Here is a 20,498-nt window from a genome sequence, read left to right as displayed (position 1 = left end):
GTTATTGTTTTTTAACTTTTGGGCAATAGCATTGTGTCCTGGTGATAAAATATCCTCTACTTAGCATTCTTAAAAGTCATAGGAGAGTAAAAGCAAGGCCTCTTTAGGACCTAGACTAGTGAGAAGGGGATCACATGGATTCTAAGGATAAGGGCACAAAAAAGCTAGTTCTATACCACACAGTCTGACACAGATAAGATCTTGGTTTTTTCCATTCTTAGAATACCCACCTCTTCTAACATCCTACTACATCTAAGGTCAGCTTATCACAGCTTGGGAAAACTATTACTGTACTTCTAACGTTAAGGTGAAAGATACATTCTTAATAAAGTGGTTTTTTTCCCCCTAATTAAATGGATTTGAATAAGTTCAAAGTCTAACATCTAGAGATTATTTCCATTATTTTGCTTGTTGGGGGGAACCATTAAAATTCATCACTGCCTTTTTTTTTTTAACCTACAGAAAGTACATGAAATGGGCAAGGGTAAGTTATTACACAAATCACAGAAATGGTTGACATGCATCTAATTTTATCCATTGAGCAAAAGAGACCTAAAGGGGTAAGTTCTTTTGAGAAAAACCTAAATGTATTCAAAAGGGAAACATACTACACTAGACATTTTTTTTTTCTTTTCTTTTTTTTCATGGATGGAAGAAAAGGATATGTGGAACTGAAGGGAGTAGGGAAGAAAGTGTCCATTAAATACCTATCATTTGTGACTTAGTTCTATCAGAGTGGAATTGGGTATGGACCATTGGTTTATGCAGTGATGTGCACCACCATTTGGCAGTGATCTTATGTTTTAGGAACCTAGAGTAAGATTATATAGCTGGGTACTGGCTTACTGGCTGGGTATAGTAAATATATATGGGGTTTGCTTTCAGCTCACAGATTTAGCACCTTAGTTTGTACTTCCTCTGCACCTGAATCATCTATCACTGTGAAGCCTGAGCTCTAGGTGAGAAAGCTGTATTCTTAGATAATTCCTTGTGATTGCTCCAGGACTGCAGTTTACTCCAATCTAAGGGCTAGTTTTCCTATTAGAGAAAGTATTCAACACTAAATAGGATTGAAGCCTTGAAGACATTATGTAGTGGTGACAGGAGTTACGGTTCAGGTATACGCTGTTTAATAAGTCAAATGGATATTATTCCCTCTTAAGCATTAACTTTTTTTAAGCAACAGAATTATATGTTTTGGCTTGAAATGGTGCTTTCTTCTATATTTGACTTCTCCATTTTCTTAGTAGATATTACTGTTTCCTCCAATATTTCTTCAAAACTTTCTCCTATCTGGGAGGTTTTCTTAGAGGCAACCTTAGAAGCCTCCTCCTCCTCTTCCTCTTTCTTAAGTGACAGCCCAGTGGATGAGACTTTGGAGGTTGTAGAACTGAGAATTCTAGGAGGAAGCAGATAACTTGGATTGGGAGGTGGATTCAGCCCTGAAACACTTAATCCACTGGAGCTAAATCTTGTCTCTTCACCTTCCAGCAGTTTCCTGTAAATCCAAGAAAAAAACTCTCAGAAATCAACTTGCATTTTTTTTTTTTTAAAGAGAGAGTGAGAGAGGAGAGAGAGAGAGAGAGAGAATTTTTTTTTTTTAATATTTATTTTTTAGTTCTCGGCGAACACAACATCTTTGTTGGTATGTGGTGCTGAGAATCGAACCGGGGCCGCACGCATGCCAGGCGAGCGCGCTACCGCTTGAGCCACATCCCCAGCCCCGCATTTTTTTTTTTTTTTTTTTATGAAATCAAATTTCCAGTCCTATTTACTTTAGAGAGACTTTAAAGGACATCGCAATTTTGCAATTTCTTCATGGGACTGAGACCAATAATATTGTATTTCAAGGCTCAAAGAGTTGGAGATTTGTATATAGCATTTGTACATACACATATACATGAACATCTTAGCATTAGCTGTGTTTAAAACATCATCAAGGGGTTGGGGTTGTGGCGCAGCGGTACAGCACTCCCCTAGCACGGGCGAGGCCCTGGGTTCGATCCTCAGCACCACATAAAAATAAATAAATTAGGGGCTGGGATTGTGGCTCAGCAGTAGAGCGCTGGCCTAGCACGGGCGGGACCTGGGTTCGAGCCTAAGCACCACATAAAAATAAAGGCATTGTGTTGTGTCCATCTACACCTAAGATATATATATTTAAAATTAATTAATTAATTAAAGATTGTGTCCAACTACAACTAGAAAATAAATATTAAAAAAATAAATAATAACAAAATAAAACTTTGTCAAAAGGAAACCTATCAGCTAGGCATTGTGGTGCATGCCTATAATCTCAGTGGCTCAGGAGGCTGAGGCAGGAGGATCAAAAGTTCAAAGCCAGCCTCAGCAACTTACTGAGGCCCTAGGCAACTCAGAGAGACCCTGTCTCTAAATAAAATACAAAATAGGGCTGGGTATATGGCTCAGTGGTTAAGCACCCGTGGGTTCAATTCAATCCTCGATACTAAGAAAAAAAGGGAACCTATCCTATTTGTAAATATGTTCCTGAAGGAGAACTTACAACCCATCTTGGCCACCTCACATCCATTTTTTTTTAAGCAATTAGAGTCTTCAAAGCTTTAGAGAAGTAATTTTCCTAGTTTAACACTTTTACTGCAACAGATAAGGAGGTGAGAAGTCCACAAAGGAAGGAGGAGAACTGCCTAATTCAGCCTGAACTTGACATCTATACTTTCTTAATTCATAAAGGTACAAAGTGATAGTCCCAGGTATGCAGAAAGAATTGCTTTAGCCCAGGAACTCAAGGCCAGCCTCAGAAACATAGTGAGACCCCCATCTCAAAATCAAAAATACCAAAAAAAAAAAAAAAAAAAAGGTACAAAGGGAATGGGACCAGCAATAATAACAGAATAAATGACATTATTCAGACACCAAAATTTTTTTCAGCATGGCATGAACAGCACCATTAAAGAGAGGCCCTGCTGGGTGCAGCTGTGTATACCTGTAATCCCAATAGCTCAGGAGGCTGAGGCAGGAGGATCACAAGTTCAAAGCCAGCTTCAGCAACTTAGTGAGGCCCTAAACAATAGCAAGACCCTATCTCAAAATAAAAGGATTGGGGAATGGGGCTCAGTGGTAAAGTGCCTTTGGGTTCAATCCCCAGTACTGGAGAGGAAAAAAAAAAAAAAGGGAGAGATCCCAATACCTTGCTTCCCTGAAAACCAGAAACACAAGATGCTATCCAATACTCTTGGAGCTTTATTTTGAAGTAGAATACAGTGTAAGAAAAAGAGAAAAATGTCCAGACAGATCTGAGGTCAGCTGTGCCATTTACCAAAGCCATGGCTTTGAGCAAGTCACACAGTATATGGTTGCCTTGATACCTAGGAAAATTTTATGAGGTATCAATATAGTGCCAGGCACATGGTAGTCATTCTGAAAATGGCACTTGCAATTACTTTTTTTTTTTTTTTGGCTGTATTAAGGATTAACTTACGGCCTTCTACATGTTAGACAAATCCACTACTACTGAGCATATCCCCAGCATACCTCAAACTTGTGATCCTCTTACCTCAGCCTCCCAGGCAACCTGGATTACATGTGTAATCCCACCATGCCCATCACCATGCTTGACTTATAATTACATTCTTTTTTTTTTTTTAAAGGTAATGTTCACTTGAATAGGAATACAGGGAGAAACGTTGCCTTTTAGGGCTTTCTGTGTATGTAAATTCTATTTTTAAATTTAGAATCTGATGAATTTTTATTTCTGTGTACCTCCATTATCCCCTTAAACCCTTGGCAGAGGTATGAAAAATATTCTAAGACTAGTAAGGTAAAGCTGGGATATACATCCAGGTAGAGGGACAAGGAGCTTAGTTTGCCTGGAAGAAGCCACTGATGTCCCTTTTCATCCTCCTCCGCTGATCAGAAACCACAGAGACTAGAACCACTTATTTGAGTAGCATTGCCCCCAGGTAAGTATGCGCTTTGCTTGGGTAAGCATGCCCTCTGAAGTACCTGTAAGCTGCTATCTCAATGTCAAGGGCCATTTTGACATTGAGCAAGTCCTGGTATTCCCGAAGGTGGCGTGCCATCTCACTCTTGGTATTCCTCAGATCATTCTCCAGCTGTCCAATGCTATCCTGAAAAGTAACATATCCAAAATATTTAGGGCACGGTTGCTGAAATTCATTGAAATTTCCTGAAGGCAAAGGATTCTCCACCCCCACTACACATTAAAGCCACCTAAGCAATGTATAAAATACTCACATACAGATGTGTCTCTCAGCTCAGATTCTGACTCATTTATTCTGGGGTGGGACTCAAGCATTTGCATTTTTTCATAGAGGCCTCCAAGAGATTCAGATGCATGGTGAGGTTTAGGAACTTCTACCCTGAGGCACATGGTACGCAGGGGACACTGAAATAATTTTTTTAAAAAAATATTTATCATCCCTCCATTGCTTGTTGTACTGGTGCTGAGTAACTCCACTATTCATTTCCTTTTCAAAACATGAAGCATCAGGTTAGGAGCTTAGATTCAGGACATTCCAACTGTGTAAAGCACAGAGAGAACAGCCCTCCTTCTCTGCTACCACTCCATGCCTTTGCTTGTCTTGATGGTTTCCTGGAAGTCTGCTACTCAATGACTACTGAAAACTCCTCAGCATGAGATCATTCTTCCTTTTGCTCCCTGGCTTTTCTTTTGTTCATTGAACATACCAAGTTCATTGCTGTTTCAGGCCCTTTAGGCCTGCAATTTCTTCTGCCTAGACAGCCATATGTTGGATCTTTACCAATATCTTATGTAAGATTCAGCTCAAAGTTTATCTCCTTAGATAGTTCTTCCTTTGCATTCAATTTAAGTACCCTCCCTTTACCAATCCAGCACATTATCTGACCTCCAGCCAGGGTAGCTCCTAGGCCATGCAGAAACTGTGGACAAATTACAAATATGTACCTTCAAAAGGAGGACAAATTAGAAAAAACTTCAAAGCTTCTTATAGGAAATTATCTTGTTTACCAACATCAGTGGTTCTACCTATTAGATGTCAGAGGCACACACCCTCTATCCCAGTTGTGACAACCAAAAATGTAATTAACATGGTGACTGGGTTCCTTTCTGTCTAGTTCACCCCTAGAAACTCAGATCCTGGCATAAATACAATGTAAATGCTCAATGAGTGATAGATGAATGAATGAATGATGCTATGTAAGTACTTTAAAAAAAATTTCTGTAGTTGTAGATGAACAGAATGCCTTTATTTTATATGTTTATTTTTATGCGGTACTGAGGATCGAACCCAGTTCCTCACGCATGCTAGGCAAGTGCTCTGCCACTGAGCTACAGTCCCAACCCCATTACTTCTTTTCATAAGACCTGAAAAGATGTGATCAAATAGGCCATTAATTCAGCTCCAACTCTGTTGACAGGAAAAACACAGTGATTTTATTTCATAAAAATAACTGTTATTTTTATGAAATAGGGATGCAGATAAACAAGTCAGAAACTTCAAGAAAGCCAGTATTGAAGTGGATGATGAAGCAATGATGAAGGGCAGGTCTGATCCGTCAGGGGGGTACAAACTTCCAAACCAAGAGAATTTGTAAAAAGAGTTAAAAATCCATGCTACCCACATGTTATATAACTATTAACAGGTATACTGCAAAAGAGAATCTCGACTGACTGATGGGTATAGAACAAAGAATGATAGATAAGCAGTGGGGGAAATTCAGATAACACTGGACAACGATGCAAGCAAGTCTGCTGGTGATGCATTAGGAGTAAGAATTGCTATTACTATAACAATGGAGAAAGAAGTCTAGGGCGAGGAGAAAAGGAGATGGGGGAGGAATGAGGACATTTTTATTATGCAAAAGAGCAAGAGAAATGCATTATGAGGAAGAGAGGAAGATTTCAGTGGGATCTTTGGCCTACATGTTTGCCCTGGCACTAACATTCAGTGTTAGTTTTCTACATTTTAGTTTCTTCTAACCTTCCATTTCTGCACTTGGCAAATTATGAATTTTTTTTTAAATAGGGAAAATTACAGTGTTTACTCTTTTCCAAGTTGTTCCAAGAGTCAAGATTCTAGTTTAATCCATCTTACATTAATACATGAGGAGTCTATTACTTGTTAAGTTAGATAATACTCATTAGAATAGCATGGCACATAATAGTCAATGCTAGTGATTTTTGTTATTGTTAATAACACATCATGTGACTTTACTCTTTTGATGATATGGACAAATTATCATGATCTGTCCCTACAACCTCTTAGGTAATAAAGAAATGAATATAATAGTATACAATATTAATGTATAACAAACTGTACTTTTGGAGAGTGGTTGCATATCTCTTAAAGCATCAAGTTTTTTTTTTTTTTTTAAATAACAATTTTCAATTGAAACCTTTCTAAAGTGGCTTATACTACTCACAAATAAGATAGTAAACATAATGCAACCTTCTTGGCAATTAAGCATCATGAAAACAATCATTTTTCTATAATTCTATAATGTCGTTTAGGTATCTCAAGCTATTTATACCCTAAACAACCCCAAAGATCAGTATTTGAACTCAAGTTGCTGCTTATTGGTTTTCTTTGTCCTCAAAGACACCCTGATCTGCTGGCTACTCATTTTTGACAATGCCTGACAACAGTGGTCACCCTTCTCTATCCTGCTGCAGGTTTGAAACCCAAATACAAAAGCATTTTATTTATTTATTTATTTATTTTTAAAGAAAGAGTGGGAGAGAGAGAGAGAGACAGAGAGAGAGAGAGAGAGAGAGAATTTTTTAGTATTTTTTTTTTTTTTAGTTCTCGGCGGACACAACATCTTTGTTTGTATGTGGTGCTGAGGATCCAACCCGGGCCGCACGCATGTCAGGCGAGCGCGCTACCGCTTGAGCCACATCCCCAGCCCCCAAAAGCATTTTAGAATCACATAAAGAATGATTAGGCTGAGGGTATCAAAGAAGTCAGTTTCATAAAATGTGATGTGCAGATGCTATTTTGTCTTATCAGGTTAATGAGGTCTTTTATTTTAAAAAAAATTGTTAAATAGTTGTGTTTTCTAAATGAAAGATTGCTGGGGAGCTAAGTTCTAGATGGATGAGATTTCTGGAATTTTTAAAAAAATATTTATTTATTAGTTTTAGGTGGATACAATATCTTTATTTTATATTTATATGGTGCTGAGGAACCCTGTGCCTCACGCATGCTAGGTGAGCACTCTACCACTGAGCCACAACCCCAGCCCCGAGATTTCAGGAAGTTTTATGTTATACATTTCACACATCTATTTTGTGGATCAGAATGGACAAAAAGCACAAGTTGGCTTCTTCATGAAGAGGCTAACTGCTGACCATTAATGGCTCATGAACGTGTAGCCCCCTTTGTTTGCACTCTCCTCCCCACACCAGCCTGTGTCTTGCACTGCCCTTCAAAAGCCCTGCCAAGATGGCCTCCAGCTCGAAATCTGAGCAGAGTGCTGCAGTCTGCCCCCTCCCCCAACCACGCAGCTGCTGCTGGCTTAGCCCTAGGGACCCAGAGGCACACCCTATTCCAGCTGAGGTCTCTTTCCAGAGTAGCTTAGACAACTGAAGAGCATCTGGCCCAAGGCTGGAAGGATGCAGATTGGAGGAGGAAAAAGAATGAGCCACACTAGCATCTGCAGTGAAGAGAGACAGTGCAGTGGATTTCATTACTTTTGGGGGCCCCTCAGCCAGATGATTAGTAGTGAATGCAGCACAGTCTGATTGAAAGGGATCATCCAGAGTTATTGTTCTGCATAATCAATTTAGGTGGTAAGAGAGGAATTTTAAATGTGGTCCACCCATGATGTACTATCATTCCTTATTCTCACTCTTTGCTTCAGCCACGTCTTTCTCTTTTTTTCTTTCTTCTACCACATTTTAAAATCCTGTATTATAAGTAATCTCTTTAAATTAGTTTAATGGAATATGTGGTTTTGGTGAGTGCACTCCAAAATTAGTTTGAGGACCAATCCTTTCAGTAAAAGGATGCAGCCCTTTTAGTGAAAATGTTTATTTCTGGACCCACTGGGAACCACTGACTCCATATGTTTGGGAGTGGGCCCAAGGATCTTTCTAAAAGGCTTTCCTGTGTTAGACAATAGTAGGGTCATCTAGACATCCTGTGCAAAAAACAACAGAAATTACAGCTTTTTTTAAAGCTCCTACTTGACCTTGGTGAGTCACTAGATTTAGGAACTACTGGTTTAAATATTTTTGTAAAGGAGATATCATGGTGGTCCAGATGACAGTAACAGTGAAACAGCTTTTTAAAAAGACCAAATATACCTTTCTTTTCCCTTGAATTCCAATTTAAGAAATAGATCTATCAAACTATAGATTTATATGCAGCCACTGTCACCTCCATCTTCCTGGGGCCAGACCCTTCCTGCTATTTAATTAGGCTATACTCCAATCTCATATTGGAGAGAAGAAAGCAGACTTGGCTGTTCTCCCTGGAGAGCATTAACCAGCAGTGATCCTGATTGTTCAGCAAGGTCTTTCAAGGAAAGCTTTGGCTTTCTAAGACTGGCCATAGTTCAGGTCTGGGACCCTGAGTACCCTGTAGGAGTATTTTTACACATCTTTAGCACAACTGGGACTTTAATGGTAGTGAAGCAACCATGCAGGGATCAAAATTACCCTGTCAAAAAATGAACAGGCCTTACACTTTCCATGCAAAGGGTGGCTGCATTTGGCTTTTGAAGACAATGGCCCTAGCTTTTTCTAATCTCTTCTGCCTGGTTCAGACTTTCATCCACTATTGAGTACTTATTTTGTCACCTTGAATCATTTTTTACCCTTTCAAAAGTGTAATAAGTTTTCTCTCCTCAAATAGGCTATCAGCTCTCTGGGGCAAAGAAAGCTTGACTTTAATGGGGCCTTCCCGTGTCCCTGAGAGGGTTACCAAGCTTGCAAAGGAAAGTGGGTCTACTACCAATATCTGCAGGAGAAGAGAACAGCTTCTCATTACTGCAGTGAAAGGGGGTGGGGTGGGGTGGGGTGAGAGGGCAGGAAAACAATGGCTGGATCTTACTATGGAAGAGGGAGGCTTTTCACCTTGGTCAGTACTAAGACTGACAGAGAGAACAGTCAGAAGCTTTAGGACTTCTGGATATGTAGGTTAAACTGTGAGCACCACCACAACCTTAAATCTCAAAGGGTAGGAAATAGCTCTCTGTTGTCTGAACTCCTCTTCCACACCTAGGGGTGGGTCCACTGAGTCTCTGAAGACTACAGCTGTCAGGAACAGCACTGCAGAGCTGCAGATGCTGCAATTTCTGTTGTTTTTTTGTTTCTTGCACACCAGGTTGGATGATCCTACTATTGTCTAACATGGAAAGCCTTTTAGAGCAAATAAGCCAGAAAACACTAGCACTGCCTCCTGAATGTAGGGGCTAAAGCAAGCAAACAGAGTACCTGGCAAAGCCTAAGTCAGCTGACAGTTTGGGCTGTTAGCCTTTTTGTACAAATACTGGGCACTCTTTCCAGAAGACCACCTAGTTTAACCTTTGAGGCTTCTGGAAGAAAACATGAAGTCTTACATGAGTCTGATTAATTCACATCATGGGGGTGGGTGGGGTGGGTGGGGTACACATAGTGAAAAGTTCACGTTACACATTTTGAAACAGAATTGAAGTATTTATTTGAGTAATACTATAATACGAAGCTAATGAAACAGTCCAGGCTGGCTTTCTTCTTTTATCAAAAGGAGTTCTTTGTAATGAATAGCAACTACCTGTACATCAATAATTCTTTAACTTCTTACTAAAAATAGTACTTTTAGGATATCATGCTTTTTCTCAGTTCTACTTTATTAATGTTCCCAAACCCTATTAATCTTATCAAATGTAATGTATTCTAACTAGATTATTTCAAGTTTCCAAATTGTGGACATTCTATTCCAAGAACTCTTCATTGTACCTTGAGAATGAACCACAATATTTTGTTCTTTTCTGTATTTTTCATTTGCCCTGCATCCTGCCTATGCCCTTTGTAGCCATAAACCTAGAAGGTCCTGTGTAGTAAAACTGAAGATGCAGTGGTCTTTGTTGGAAGGAAAGAGCCAATCAATACCTTCACAAGCGCTTATAGGGCAGGAGATGAAAAAAAAAAAACATGTCGCCTATAACAAAGAAACCATCTCTGTGGTTTAGACGCAAAACTGTTAAGGTAATGATAATTTTCAAGTGGGACCTCACAGCTACTGAGGATATTTTTTTTAAGTGCCTAGCCATTCATGAAAGTAAAAATTTATGTTGTCCACGAGGTGACCTTTGATTGCAGATAACCAAGACTGGTGTGTTGGTATTGAAAAAGAAAAAAAAAAAAAGAAAGAAAAAGAAACCAAAGCAGTTAATTGCCTAGAGATTCATAACTGGGACACAGGATAGGAGAGACATTGTTTCTAAGATGGGAGGAACACGAGATCAGCACCGTGGACAGCGCCCTAGCCATTTTTTTTTTTTTTTTTTTTTCGTCTGCTAAGTGGTGTAAAGCTTTCTTTAGGTAGCGAATGTCATCAATAGGTCGACTCAAAACAGTGGGGCGGGGGTGTGGGGGAAGGGTAGAGCGGGGTTACTAGCTCAATCACAATCCAGTTCCTCCGTCCCCAATCCGTACTCCTCTGAGGGCAAGAGTCATGAAAATGGGATGGGTCCCTTCCCAGTTGCCAACACTAATTGAAGCACACAAAAAGAATAAAAGAATTAAACAAACAACAAAAGAAGCTGAGGCACAGTCGGGCCCATGGAGAAACTGACCTGCCTCTCTTCTACTCTGGAAAGGAGACTGTCCTCCAGGTCGCCAGTATGTATGTGTCCACTTGCTGACGGAAAGGCATGGTTGGACTTTTCGAACTCCAAAGAAGTTTAAGGGCTTCTTTGTTAGAAGGGCCGGGACAGGGAACATAATTGAGGGGCTGGGAAGAGAGCTACCTAACAGTTCACAGTGGAGCTTTTTGTTTGCCAGTGCCTCCAGTCGAGGCTCTTCTCTGCACTTCCTTACACTCCCTTGTTTACTATGGCCCCCATTTTACGGGAAGTGCAAGTATGCACGGGAGAGGACAGGTTTTCTCTCCCTCTGCAGCACTCCGGCCCTTACCTGGTAGCCGGCCACCTCCGCACTGTGCCGCTCCTCCAACTCCAGGATCTGCCTCTCCAAGGATTCATTGGCCCCGCGCAGGCCCTCGATCTCGATGGTGCGTGCCTGTAGCTGGCGCCGATACTCGTGGATCTCCTCGCGACTGGCTCGAATGGCTTCGGTGCTGCGCGCCGCCTGCTCGTTCAGGTTGGCGAACTTGGACTTGTACCACTCCTCGGCTGACTGCAGGTTCTTAGCGGCCAGGGATTCATATTGGGCGCGAATCTCCCTCAGCGCTGAACTCAGGTCTGGTTTGGCCACAGCCACGTCCACCTCAGCCGCGGCCTGCGACGATGCCTGCAGCGTGGCTAGCAGTTCAGCTACCTCTTCATCGTGCACCTGGCGCACGAAGGCCAGCTCGTCCAGCAGCGACTCCACCTTCTTTTCCAAGTCCAGGCGGGCCAGAGTGGCGCCGTCCACGTCGCGCTGCTGTGCCTTCAGGGCGCGTTCGGCGCCTTCGCGCCCGCGGCTCTCCTCTTCGCAGCGCGCCCGCAACCGCTGCACCTCTTCGGCCAGGCCGTCGCGCTCCAGCAGGGCCTGCGCGCGCGCCGAGCTTGCCTCCTCCAGCTGCGCGCGCAGGTCGCGCAGCTCGCGCTGGAAGAGCTCTCCCACGCGCGACGGCTCGGCGTGGCGTTGCCGCAGCGCAGCCAACTCGGCCTCCAGTGCGCGGTTCTGTGTCTCCAGCTGGTGCACCTTCTCGATGAACACCGCGAAGCGGTCGTTAAGGCCCTGCAGCTGCTCCTTCTCGTTGGTGCGGATGATCTTGTACTCGTTGGTGCGCGCTGCCGCCTGGCTTAAGTCCAGCCCGTCGGACGCCGGCAGCCGGCGGTAGGCCAGGCCCAAGCCAAGCGACGAGGCCGAGGAGCAGGCGGCCGAGGAGGCCACATTGCAGCGGGACAGTGATTGCGAGCGGAAGCTGCCCGCGCCGCCAGTCCCAGAGAGACGCCCAGACAGGCGAGAGCTGTCCCCGAACACCTTGCGGTAGGAGGAGGCGGAGCACAGGTAATGCTCCGAACCGAAGCTCATGGTGCCAGGATCAGGGCCTGGAGAGCGGCTGCAGCTGGAGCTACCGAGGACGCTAGAGGTGCGGCAGGCTGGGCGCGGCGGGGCGGTGTGCACCGGGTTTTAAGGCGCGGGGGCTGGGACAACGCGTTGGGGGCGGAGCTCCTGCTTCGGGTCCGGCCTGGAGAGGGAAGGGGGGCATCCGGGAGCGGGGGCGGGGAAGCGCAGTGACTACCGCAGCTGCGCGCGCGAGCAACCTTGGGTACCCAGGCTGGGTCTTCTGCGTAGGAGCCGCCTTAAGATTTCCGCGCCTCTCAGGGAGAAGTGCTTTGGAAGTGCCTGGAGCCAAGAGTGGCCAAACGACCCGGTTTTCTCAGCCAGAAACCACACAGCTCTGTCACTTTTCCAAACCCAGGCCTCTCTTCACCCTTTAACCAACTGGGAGAGTAGATTTTCTGAGAGGTGTCACCCATATCTATATCTACCCCTGAGTTCCCTGGATGAAATCTTTTTTCTCCAGTAGGAGTGGGAGCCTGAAGGATGAGGCATTGTCCCCTCTCAGGTGTCTTAGAGCTTCCAGGGGAAAAAGATGGGCCTACGTCAGAAAGCATCCCTTCAGCTCTTCAGCTTCCAGGGGGAAGATGGGGAAGGGAGAGCAGATCGGTAAAGAACGTGCGCCCAAGTTTCGGAGAGTGGAGAGAAGAGGAGGTAGAGCCAGAAAGGGGCCAGGCCTGGAAAAGAAGAAAGCGCTGGGAATTACTGGGCTTCTTTGGTAGGGCTCTAACACAGAACTGGACCACAGGCTGGTGAAAAGGGACAGCAGACTTGTTTTTGTTTTATAAGTTATTATATGTTTTTTAAAAATATTTATTTTTTAGTTGTAGTTGACACAATACCTTTATTCTAATCATTCATTTTAATGTGGTGCTGAAGATCGAACCCAGGGCCCAGCAGGTACTAGGCGAGTGCTCTTTTGAAAATCCGAGGAGCTGGAATGGCTGCTGTGGGTGGATGTGAGGCACCCTTGCTATTTGTGTTAGTGTGTTCTGTTTATCATGCCCCCACCAACACACTCTCCACCGAATCATACCCACTTTCTTAATTCATTACTTTATCTGTCTGAACCTGTAGGCATTTGAAATTCCAGTTTGTGTAAATTAGGTCCTCATGGGCTTTGGAGAGACATTTCCTGGGAGATCTCTTTGGACAAATGAGTTGCCTACAGAGAGATTAAATTCCCAGATTGGGGAACAGTGTAGGTGATTGAGCTGGCCTTCTTTGCCACACAGTAAGGGAACTCAAAGAATGGGACCTGGAAAGAAGAAGGCTAGGTTATCAGTACTCTCCTTCAAGTTTATAATTATATCATGTTGGGTGTGGATGTGGCTTTGGAGACACAGAAGGAAGACCTTTTCAGTTACATTCCAGAATACCAGACTTAGGGCCTTTTATGATCTTGAAAGATCTTGTACTTAGAACTACAGGTAAATTGGGGGGGGGGGTATTACCTGGATAATCCACCAAAGGGGGAAAATTAATCTTATGGGGACTTTGGAGAATATCTCTTGGCTTTGTGTTTGATGTAGAAGATTTTTTTTTTTCTTTTTTCTTTTGGTACCAGGAATTAAGCTCAAGGGAACTCAACAACTGAGCCACATTCTGAGCTCTATTTTGTATTTTATTTAGAGACAGGGTCTCACTGAGTTGCTTAGTGCCACTAAGTCCCGAGCTGCTGGGATTACAGGCATGTGCCACCATGCCCGGCTGATTTAGAAGATCTTAAGGCCCTGATACAACCTGTCCTTCTATGTCCTCATCACTCAATGAAGACTTGAGCAAAAGAGACTCAATTCTGAGGTCTTTGGGCTCAGAAAGACCTGGGAGTGGGGTGAAGTATGAAAGAGTGATAACATTACTGAATTATTACTGCCTGCCAGCAATTGTGGTTTGTTTTGCCTTATTCTTCAAGGTGGCCCTCACCTCTGTTTTACAAGGAAGACACTGAAGCTCAGGTGCAGTACTCTGCCCAAGGCCACCAGCAAAGACAAACAAAATGCATTTGCCTTCTTTCCTCACCACATAATTCTTAGTGCAATGAGAATCTTGAAGTTCCACTAATTTCTTTGCAGCCAGAATAGGGCCAAGAGAATTTTGGCCCATAACAAATTAGCAAGCTGGTTTGTAATTGAAAGAACATTGGACTCAGAGGTGGTGGGTATGAATTGTGACTTCTGTCCTTATTAAGTATGTGGGGATAACAACACTCCTCTCCCAGGGTCATGAAAGACTGAGTTGATGTACTCAAACATATTTTGTAGGCTGTATATATATAAATAATTATTCTTATCATTGTCTTCTTTCTAGTTAAAGGATACTTCTTCATGTCCACCACTGGTTCTGAGTCAGGTGTGGTGAGAGGATTACAAGAAACTATCCACTACACCTTGCACAGGCCTCCAGGTTGCCCCTTGTGAGACAGCATACAGCCAACATTGACTGTGTGTGGTGTCACCAGCCTGCATGAGTGGGGCAAATGGAAACAACACAGATAATTAGGAGATCTTTCTTCTGGGCCATGGTTCCAATCTCATTTCAATAATGTTATTCAGGACTACCAAAAGCCATTAACATATCCTGGTTGGAATTCCATCTTTCTTTTCCTTTCCATTCTCTAATAAAAGCTGTAACTCCTCCGCACAAGACAAAACATATACAGAGGAGAAGAAAGAAAAGCAAAAGGCCTAAATAATCTAATGAAGTGGCAGTGGCCCTGGGAGGTCTATGGTGGGCTGCATTTTCTCAACAGCTTACTTGAGCTTTTCTCCCCTTTCTTAGCATCCCACTCAAAGACCCAATTGTTTGATTTTAATAATCTTAACACAAAGCTATCCTACCAAGGATTTTGGCTGAATCTCAAGCCATAACTCCTTCCAGCTGGCCAAGTTTCTTGAGGGAGTCCCCTGGCCATGCCAGGACAGTGTCTTCTCTTTCCTCTGGTGTCACACTCAGGCCTAAAGACACATTGGTCAATTGTCCCCAGTTCTCCCTCATGCCACATCCTCCACAGTCCCTCTGTGGCATTTGGCAGTGCTAATCATTCTCCTTGACTTCAAGGACTCGGTTCTTGGTTCTCTGCTTTTCTTTCCATGAACTTTGCTTTTTAGATATTAGATCTCCCAGAGGCAGAGAGACTTTTGATAAAGTCGTTTCCCTGCAAGATGTAGTTTTGAATAATGATTATACCTAGCCATGTAACCTTGAACACATTACTATTATTGGATGAACTTTAGCCTGTTCATCTGTAAAATTGTTATAAAACTGTCCACCTATCCCAATGGCTCAAGAGGCTGAGGCAGGAGGATTGCAGGTTCAAAGCCAGCTTCAGTAGCTTAACAAGGATGTAAGCAACTTAGGAAGACCCTGTCTCAAAATAAAAAGGGATGAGGATGTGGCTCAGTAGTTAAGTGTCCTTGGGTTCAATCCCTGGTACCAACAAAACAAAACAACAACAAAAAATACTGTCCACCTGAGTGGTCTTCAAACCTGGCTGATCATTAGAATTACCTGAGAACTTAAACTCAGATTCTTAGGCCTTCCACTACACCCATTCTAAAATCTAGGTTTCAGAGCCTTTGACCTACCTCTCATGAGATTACTGTGAGGTTTCAATAAGATTATGTATCCAAAGTGGATATCATAAGGCCTTCTGTGTGTATATTCAATAAATGGTGGTCATCAGAAGCATCAACTTCTTTGATCCATTTATTCAACAGTTACTGAATGTTTATTGTAGACCAAGTGCTAGGGTAAATGCTAGGTATAAAAGGCAGATGTGGGGCTGGGGTTGTAGCTCAGTAGTAGAGTGCTCTCCTTGCATGTGGAGGGCACTGGGTTCCATCCTCAGAACCACATAAAAATAAAATAAAGGCATTGTGTCCATCTACAACTAAAAAAATAGTTAAAAAAAAAAAGGCAGATGTTGCCTTTGCTTCCATGGGTCTGGCATTCTAGCAGGAAGACAGAGATTAAACAACTAATTACGTAATTGTAATTGTGACACAAGTTATCGTGAGGCATATAACAAAAAGACTGACCTATGTTGATGAGTCCCAAATCTTTAATTCCTAATTCCAAATCCAGACCTACCTAAAACTGCCTCTTTGTATCTCCTGTGATTGCTTGGCATTACTGTATTTCTAAAAGTGAACTTAAGGAAAAAATAAATAAAAGTGAACTTAAGTAGGGTACAGTGGTATGTTTGTTGTCCCACACATACACACACACACACACACACACACACACACACACACACATATATACACACATGCACATTTATATACATACATACACATATATATTTGTCTGTGTAAAAAGAAATATATTAAAGTGAACTTGTAATCTCCCTTGAGAATCTCCTTCCACTTCTTTGATTTTGTTTTTATGTCCCACTTTGTTCCTCTGCTTGTGCAATTCTTTATTCCTTGAATTTCCTCCCCTGCCCTACTTCAGCTGTTGAAATTCTTAAGGTTCCAGTGCTATCTCTTCCATGTACCCTTCTCTGGTGCTGCCAGTGGAAAGTAACCATCTCACCCTTGAACTGTCCTCCTTCTGCCCACAGCCTTTGCAGAACTCACAGTACTCCTCATGTCCTGCTGTTGTTTGTGTGCTTGTCTAAGCTGAACTGGGAGCTTCTAAGCACAACTCATCTTCTACATCTAGCTCTCTCTCTCAGCCCTTGTCACAGTATTAAATGGGTATGAGGTAGAAAAAAATACTCTCATATAAAACCACTTGAAAAGTCTTTGACCTAACCCCAAGAGTGAGATAAATAAAAGAAAAAAAATCAATAAATTTGACTTCATCCAAATTAAAATATCATTCTCCATAAAAGGCTATGCTATAATACGACATTATCTATTGAAGTGCTTTAAACAAAATCGTAAGAACCCCAAGTACTCATAATGATTCAGAACAAGTCTAACCTTTTTTTTTTTTTTTTTTTTGGTGGTCCTGGGGATTGAACCAGAGGCCTCACACATGGTAGGCAAGTGCTCTACCACGGAGCTACATTCTCAGCTCTGGATATTCTTACCTATTGCTGGTAAGAATATAAATGGTATACTACTCCAGAAAAACACTGTGGGTACTTCCTAGGCATGGGCAAGGCCCTGGGTTCAATACCCAGTGCTGCAAACAAATTAAAACAGCAACAACAAAAATAAATAATTTGGCAGTTTCTTACAAAGTTGATATGTATTTATCACAAAATCCAGCAGTCTTACTCCTAATTATTTAACCTAGAAAAATAAACCTGTGTTACACAAAAATCTGTTCATGATTACAGTCATGGTAGCACAATGCCTGTAATCACTGAAAGTTCAAGGTCAGCCTGGACAATTTGGCCAAACTCTGCTCAAAATAAAAAGGAGTGGAAATATAGCTCAGTGGTAGAATGCTCCTGGGTTTGATCCCCAACACTGAGGAAAAAAAAATGTGTTCATGGATTTCATAGCACCTTTCTTTTTTATATATTTTTTTTAGTTGTAGTTGGACTCAATACCTTTATTTTATTTATTTTTATGTCGTGCTGAGGATCAAACCCAGGACCCTGCACATGCTAGGCAAACACTCTACTGCTAAGCCACAACCCCAGCCCATAGCAGTTTTCTTTATAATAGAAACAACCCAGATGTCTTTCAACAGGTGAACAGGAATACAAGCCATGATATAGCCATACCATGGAATATTATTCAACATTGAAAAATAATAAACTATATATAGCTGGGTGCAGTGGTGAATGCCTGTAATCCCAATGACTCCAGTAGCTGAGATAGGAGGATCAAGGTCAGCCTGAGCAATTTAGGAAGGTCCTAAGCAACTTAGTGAGACCCTGTCTCAAAATTTTAAAAATTTTGGGAATGTAGGTTAGTGGTAAAGTGCCCCTCTCTGGGTTCAATCCCTAGTACCAAAAAATAAAAAATAAATAAACTGTATGCAACAATTTAAGTGGATCACAAGGGTATTTTGCTGAGTGAACAAAGCTAACCTTAAAAATGTTATGTATTTTATTGTTTCATTTATATAACAATCTTTTTTTTAAAGAAAGAGGTGAGAGAGAGAGAGAGAGAGAGAGAGAGAGAGAGAGAACTTTTTGATATTTATTTTTCAGTTTTTGGAGGACACAACATCTTTGTTTGTATGTGGTGCTGAGGATCGAACCCGGGCCACACGCATGCCCGGTGAGCGTGCTATCGATTGAACCACATCTCCAGCCCCTATATAACAATCTTGAAGTGTCAAAATTATAGTGATGGAGAACAGATCAGCAATTGATAGGATTAGGGTTAAGGGAGGATGTAACTGTAAAGGGGTAAAATGGGGGAGAGGTTTTTGTGATGGAATAGTTCTGTTACTCAAATTAATACATAGAATAATTTATAAAATAAGAGAGAAATCTAAATAAAGTCTGTAGCTAAATTAACGTGCTGTGTCAATATCATTTTCCTAATTTTGATAATGTATAGTTATGTAAGAAGTTATCATAGGGGAACCAGGTAAATGTTACATGGGAACTTCTTGTACTATTTTTGCAACTTCTTATGAGTCTTAAAGTATTCCAAAGTAAGATATGTATAAAAATAGGCAAATGTTCTTAGGAGGTACATGCTGAAGTATTTAGAATTGCAGTATCATCGTTTATGTAACTTACTTTCAAATGATTTGGCAAAAACAGTACACACACACACACACACACACACACACAGAGGAGATAAAGCAGGTATGTTAAAATGTTAACAGTGGAGGGGCTAGGGATGTAGCAAAGTTGGTAGAATGCTAGGTGAGCAGCTACAAGGCCCTAGGTTTGATCCTCAGGACTGAAAAAAAAAAAGTGAATTTATTGTATTAGCCCTGCAGCTTTATTCTAGATTTTAAACATTTTAAAAATGTTAGAAAAATTATTAATATATAGTTAGGTAGGTAAAAAGAATACAAGAAGAAAATATGGGATTGAATCAGTGACCTTCAAGCTAATATTCTCCTAAGTCTGGTTATTTATAAAGTCCTCTCCACATTCCCTCTGCCCAACAACAGAAAATCCTACTGTTTTGGACTAACAGAGAAAGGTCAGAATTTATACTCTGTTGGAAGTGTGCTGCTCAGAATCCTGGGTGTTGCAATCATCATTTACATTAACAGAACCCTGGCTATGGACCAGATGCTATTGCAGGGACAAATATAGCTAGATGTGATAAAAGGTGTCAATTTTCTCAGAGTAATTTAATTTTTTAAATATGGAATCATATGAAATATATTATTTACTGTGCTATAATGTTTTTTACTTCATAAATCAGACATTTTCTTACATCAATTATATGTATCTGCTTCTTTTCACAGTTCAATACAAAGTTTACTTACATGGGTGTGCTTTAATTTGTCAAGCTTTGTTGTTGGATTTTTGCGTTGTTTCTACTTTTTGTCTGTTAAAAACAGCAGTCTAAGGACTGGGGTTGCGGCTCAGCGGTAGAGTGCTCACCTAGCACGGGCGTCGTGCTGGGTTCAATCCTCAGCACCACATAAAAATAAATAAATAAAATAAAGGCATTGTGTCCAACTACAAATAAAAAAGGTTTAAAAAAACCCCAGCAGTCTAAATTTCATGAAGAAAGGAAAAAGAAATACATTGCTTGAGAGAAATTCAGTCTACATCTTTACCTTGTCTCAGTCAATCAACCGATCAATATTTATCAAACACCTACTGCATGTGCAATTGCATGCTTGGTGCTGTGTGAGAGAAAACATGAGACATACTCGCTATTCCTAAAAGGCTTATGATCAAGCGTCTCTCACTTATGATCAAGGCTGTGGCTTTGGCTCAATGCTATAGTACTTGCTTAGCATCTAGGTGCAAGATCCTAGGTTCAACCCCCAGTACCAAAAAAAAAAAAAAAAAGAGCTTATGATTAGTTGAAGATATGTGCTAACTTGTCCTAACTTCAGGACCATTGGAAGCCTATATGTATTCAACATGAAACATACATAGTAGGTACTACAACAAAGCCCACTCCTTTTCTTTGACTGATTTTAGATTAGTTTTTTTTTTTTCAGCTGAAAAAAGATGCTTGCATGAGCATATCATTAAAGAACATTGGGAAGGCTCATACCCCAAACTTTTCTGGAGAAACAGGAATGTTTTTAACAAAGAAACATGAAAGAATCCCATCTGATTCAAATGTAAAAAAAAAAAAAAGAAAGAAAGAAAGAATGAAAGAACATGACACAAGCTAAGTCAAACTTCTATTCATCTTTTGTTTACTACATGAAAGATAAAAATGAATTTTGAGTCCGTTGGTTA

At 41.4% G+C, this 20,498-nt stretch overlaps 1 protein-coding gene across 1 annotated transcript; it reads right to left on the bottom strand.

Moving 5' to 3' along the window:
* Window positions 1-1,188: 1,188 nt before the first annotated feature.
* Window positions 1,189-12,540, bottom strand: INA (internexin neuronal intermediate filament protein alpha; the record flags this gene model as incomplete). Its single annotated transcript, XM_081267399.1, has 3 exons — window positions 11,105-12,540; window positions 3,985-4,109; window positions 1,189-1,498 (listed from the first exon to the last, which is right to left on the bottom strand). Exons 1-3 carry the CDS (start codon window positions 12,167-12,169, stop codon window positions 1,189-1,191), a joined length of 1,500 nt encoding a protein of 499 aa, XP_081123525.1. The 5' UTR covers window positions 12,170-12,540.
* Window positions 12,541-20,498: the final 7,958 nt, after the last annotated feature.

The sequence above is a fragment of the Spermophilus citellus genome, assembly GCF_964194105.1.
Source record: "Spermophilus citellus genome assembly, chromosome: 15".
Taxonomy (NCBI): Eukaryota; Metazoa; Chordata; class Mammalia; order Rodentia; family Sciuridae; genus Spermophilus; species Spermophilus citellus.
The sequence above is the reverse complement of the archived record's forward strand: the minus strand, read 5'-3'. Positions and strand labels throughout refer to the sequence as shown.